The following is a 5,806-nucleotide window of genomic DNA, read 5'->3' on the forward strand; positions in this document are numbered from 1 at the left end:
GTTGTATTTTGAATCCTTAGACGTCACTAATCTGTGGTTTTTGTTTATTGTTTGATGAATAGGACATTTTCAACATAGATTAATTTAAATTATAAAAAAATTGCATGCATTTTAATATTATTAATTAATTATAAAATATAAAATAATAAAGTATAAAATCCTAATAAAAGAAATAAAAGTACCATTAGTATTTAGCATAGTGCTTATTGTGAAATTAGAGTTACAAGTATTTAAGTGGTGAGTTTCATTTAAAAAAATACATATAATTTTATTATTAATTATTAATTATAATGAATTTTCTGTGCTTAATATTTTTTATCTGTTAGTTTCTGCCTGAAGTCAATTGACGTTTGTCGCAAAGTAAATATGTATTATCTATGTTTGAAGTTTTGAATTTGAACTATCATAAAGCGTAAACATCAACTGCGTTTTTAGGTTAGGATAGCCGAAAACAACATTATTTTTGTATATATAAGTGATTAGTAGAAAAAAGAATCATGGCTAGCAAGCCTAATTCGAAGAGAACAATATACGTCGGTGGTTTAGCTGAAGAAGTCGATGAGAAGGTTTTAAATGCAGCGTTCATTCCTTTCGGCGATCTTGTTGATGTTCAAATACCTCTAGATTATGAGACAGAAAAGCATAGGGGATTCGCTTTTATTGAATTTGAAAATGCTGAAGACGCTGCTGCTGCCATTGATAATATGGTATGTTTAAAGAAATCCTTTGCCACACAACAAGAACTTAGAATTAATAAGAAAGATTTAAGAACTTATTACTAGACACTTAATAACAATTTCGCGCTAATACCCCTTTTTTAAATTCCTATATCTTTATAAGCTACTTTACATTAGTTATTGCAAAAGCTTAAATTGTCACTCAATATCCTATAACCTTAAATTATAACTATTTTAGAATGACTCAGAATTATTTGGACGCACAATAAGAGTTAACATAGCAGCACCGCAACGTATCAAAGAAGGCTCCACTCGGCCGGTCTGGTCTGAAGACAGCTGGTTGCAGAAGCATGCTGGGGAGACGCTAAATGTCAATAAAGAAGGAGAAGAAGAGAGTACGAAAGAAAGCACAGAAACTGGCACAGTAAGTAAATTATAGTTTAACTTCTGGTTCTAAATATGAAATATGATTCTAAAGCATGCCATGAAATATAAATACTGATGATATTTTATTATTAATTGCAAGAATACTTCTAATGACATATATGATAAAAGGATTAATAAAATAATTTAATAGGGAAATTTTGTGCTTTAATGTGAATCAGCTTCAAATAAAACTTGAAGAGTCACAGTTTATTTTCAAGCTGAATATCAAATATTGTAATCATCATACATATTGTAAACTTATTTTTTTCATTTTCAAAGATATGAATCCCAAGCTTATTTTTAATATTTATAAATGTTTCATTTCTAGGTTACACCCGCGAAGCCAACAGAAAAACGTAATCCCCAAGTGTACTTTGACATAAGCGTTGGCAAGCAAGAAATAGGTAGGATAATTATGATGCTGAGAGCGGATGTAGTGCCGAAGACTGCAGAAAATTTCAGAGCCCTGTGCACTCATGAGAAGGGCTTTGGTTACCAAGGAAGTAGTTTCCACAGAATTATACCAGACTTTGTATCCTTTTAATAATTTTTAAGGAAATTATTTTAGTGTCATTAAGAAGTGTGTATTTTATTGCCTGATATAAAATATAAGTTAGAGTTATGATTCAAAATCAAATGATACTTGAGTGAAGAGTTGGATTGAAAGGAGGCCCTAGACCAAACCAAAACCCTAATAATTATAAATAAATTAGATTATACTTTCATCTGCAATGTATCTGTAACTTTTAAGCAGGTCCGGATTTAAGGAAGGGCAACCAGGGCAACTGCCCTGGGGCCCGAGTGGGGGCCACAACAGTTTTCAGAAAGTTAAAAAATACCGAGATATAGTCAAATTATAATATAATTTTAATAACTTACTATCTTCTTAGAAATATAGTCGTTCTTAGAAGATATAGTCAAATTATAATAATTTTAATAACTTACTATCTTTAAAGTTCCCGATACAAGTAAATAAATCATAGCTTAGAGATTGAAATAAAAAAACTTATTAGGGTCTCTACACTCCTGTTAGTCTAGGGCCTCCACTGATTTGTGGTCCCAGGGCCTTCAGACATTTTAATCCGACTCTGCTTTTAAGGCAGTAATTGTTAACATATACATAGATATACAACATAACAGTTATAAGTTGTCTATATTTAGATATTTGTTAAGTGATCAGAATCTCTTTTGTAATAGCTCTATCAGTTGCCCAGGTTATCCTCCTCTAAATCCAGCCCTGCTAAACTGCACTAGTCTAGTGGCTATATCATGTTGGGCTTGGCTTGGCTATATATAGTTATTGAATGTAAAAAAAAATCTCCGTAGTATAGAATTAATGTGTACCCTTTCTTTTCCTTTTAAAACAAGTTTTTCAAATTTTATTTTAAAATGAACAATAGATCAGTAATATTATTCATTGCAATTTTTATAGTCAAAATATATCATTTGACCTAGTGAAGATATGCATTTAAGTTTTCAATGTTTTAAACAGTGACTATTCAAATCCCTTATTAAGTTCTATGAATAATTCTTGTTTCATCTTTGTCACTTTTTGTTTTAATTAATACAACTGAAAGAAGGTCTTTCAGAAATATATAATATTCTCAGATTAATCCTATATCTAATTATAAAATAATGCAATAATGTTCTTAATCAATGGCAATCAGATGTGTCAAGGAGGTGATTTTACAAATAACAATGGAACAGGCGGTAAATCTATATACGGAAGGAAGTTTGAAGATGAGAATTTCACATTGCAACATACAGGACCGGGTATATTGAGCATGGCAAACTCGGGACCCAATACAAATGGATCACAATTCTTTTTATGCACGGCTAAGTAAGGATCTTTTTTTAAAATACTTGATTTATGTGTAAAAAGTTTTTATTAATATTCAGACATATGGTAGTGTGTCAAGCCAAGTTCCAAAAATCTTAATATGTTCTATAAAAACACTTTTAAATCATGATAGTGCAGTGTTAAATTGTATATTAAGCTTTACCAGTTCGGAAAGTAGATTCTATCAAGTAGAACAGGTAAGAAACTCAGTAGTTACTTTTTCCACCAGTTTAATAACAGTGTATGATAGTAAAAGACATTAAAATGTTATATTTCTGCCTAGAAATCAATAAATATAGGACAATTACAATTAATTTAGGATATTGCATTTCAGATATTTATATTTTTAGTACATAATCATTAAAAATTATAGTATATTCAGATGCCATCTTAAAATGAAATAATAGCATTTGTTAGAATTTTCTGTAAATATCAAATAACAGTTTATACAATTTTATGTACATCTTAAGGTCAAGTGAAACATTTATAGGTATATAAGATGATGGTCAGTATAGTTGGTGGTGAGTGGTGATGGAATATGTTTGACGGAATATGAGATCATGCACTATTTGAGCATTTCTTTTTTCCATCAGACCGGCAACAATTGACAGCCAAAAAAAGAAGAGTTAATAATTAAATTAATTAATAAATAAATAATAAAGTACAGTTTATGGGGAGATATTTTTCGAAAGACGCAATTTGCTAATAGTAGTATACGACGAAGTTTGCTATAAGTAGAATAAAGTTTTAATTTGTACACGTTTTCTTGAACTTCTAGAAGACTTAGGACATTTTCTAGAATTTATTAGATGTGCCCGCCATTTCGTGCGCCTTTGAATTTGATAAAAAAAATATTGTTATAGCCTAAGTTACTCCTATTATTACATCAGCTATCTGCCAATGCGATACAGATAGACATACAAAAATTTAAAAAATATTATTTTAGTATATGTACCAGGTATACATGCCTATGCATTTAGTGAAATGTGGTTATTTTATTATTACAAACAGACAATCCAACTTTATTATATGCATAGATTGTAGAGAAGATAATGTCATGAATCTTCAAAGCGGAACTATTCCACTGAAAACGGAATATATCGTTGCGTTAATCATGTGGATAATGTAATCAACTCCATCGTATAGAACGCGTTTAACTATTTACGATAGAATAAATAATCGTTAATCATTATGGAATAAATAATATTCCATCATGTTATATATGTAGTTGTTTCAGTTTTGTATTAGTTGCACCTGTGTCTACCCCCTCAAATTTTACAAAATTTTACCTATACCACACAATCATATCGCCCCACTCCATATTATTTCCTCGAGGGGTTTTTTTATGGAATAAGTTGGCGGACGAGCATATAAGCCACCTGATGGTAAGTGGTCATCGTCACCCATAGACAATGACGCTGTAAGAAATATTAACTATTCCTTACATCGTCAATGCGCCACCAACCTTGGGAACTAAGATGCTATGTCCCTTGTGTCTGTAGTTACACTGGCTCACTCACCCTTCAAACCGGAACACAACAATACTGAGTACTGTTGTTTAGCGGTCGAATATCTGAAGAGTGGGTTGTAACTACTCAGGCGGGCTTGCACAAAGCCCTTCCACCAAGTGAATTAGGAAATATTGCTAAAAGGACTATGTCATTTTCCGGAACTCAAAGTATCTCGACACCGGATGTTCGTTACGATTATAATTTTTTATTATAGATTTGCATTCATGCGTTTCATAACTTTTTAATTTCATTTTCTTAACGTCTTGTGTAGGCTTTGTAATATACATAAGTAAGTAAAGCTATGTAAGGATCCAGGCAGGATATATTCCATGCAAATATAATTGTAATTAACAATTTTCTTGCTAGTTATTCTCGGTAGAATCTACTTTCCGAAACGGTGGTAGATTCACTTAATATAGTTGTTATATGATGATTTAGAAGTGCTTGTAAAAGCCTACTTGAATAGAGTATATTTTGATTTGATTTGATACAGCCTTAAATTTTGAAACAGAATGCTACGCTTGTAAGATATTCTACACAACTTGTATTCTCGATAGATTGATTAAGTTATGGTAATGTAATAAAATCTCTCGGCACAGCTGCGCCCTTTGCAGGTTTCGAAATTTTCGTTATGATTTGGTATTTTGCCAACACTGCCCGGGATACTTATTTAGATTCCGTATTTCAGTATGAAAAAAATATCTGTATTATGACAATATTTGTTTGTCAATAACAAACATTATTATAATATACACTCATGTTGTTGTATTATTTGATAAACGTACGCTTTTAAATTAATAAGATGTGATAAATTCGTTACCGATAATCAATACTTGTGAAGTTATGGATACGATTTTGAGAAATAAGAATGTCCAAATCGTAATTTGTTTTTTATTGTCTGTATTTGCTCAAACAAATACTCCCAAACAACTTTAAAAGAAGTATCTATACTTTTTACTTTTTTTTTCAGAACTGACTGGTTGGACGGAAAGCACGTAGTATTCGGCCACGTAATATCCGGTCTAGATGTAATGAAAAAAATGGAAAGATATGGAACTAAAAGTGGAACAACAACAGCTAAAGTTACAATAAGCAATTGCGGTGAATTACAATGATAATAACAACAGTATTGTCTTTTAATTGTAAACCAGGGTTACCAATGTCTATTCACCTAATTCCCCAAAAATCTTAGCGAAATTCCCCAAATTGGGGGATAAAAGTCCCAATTCCCCACAAATTCCCCACACAGAAATAAAGGAAAAAAATCATGTTATTGTATGTTTGTTTTTCATTTCCTAACAATAAAATCAAATTTACTAAGTAAATTTCGTCAAATCAGACTAGTCATGGTT

At 31.1% G+C, this 5,806-nt stretch overlaps 1 protein-coding gene across 1 annotated transcript; it reads left to right on the plus strand.

The window, feature by feature from the left end:
• The first annotated feature begins 382 nt into the window (after positions 1-382).
• LOC124541950 (peptidyl-prolyl cis-trans isomerase) lies at positions 383-5,580 on the plus strand. Its single transcript, XM_047119892.1, has 5 exons — positions 383-707; positions 916-1,101; positions 1,432-1,635; positions 2,771-2,943; positions 5,425-5,580. Exons 1-5 carry the CDS (start codon positions 498-500, stop codon positions 5,567-5,569), a joined length of 918 nt encoding a protein of 305 aa, XP_046975848.1. The 5' UTR covers positions 383-497; the 3' UTR covers positions 5,570-5,580.
• Positions 5,581-5,806: the final 226 nt, after the last annotated feature.

Source organism: Vanessa cardui, chromosome 2, assembly GCF_905220365.1.
Source record: "Vanessa cardui chromosome 2, ilVanCard2.1, whole genome shotgun sequence".
NCBI lineage: Eukaryota > Metazoa > Arthropoda > Insecta > Lepidoptera > Nymphalidae > Vanessa > Vanessa cardui.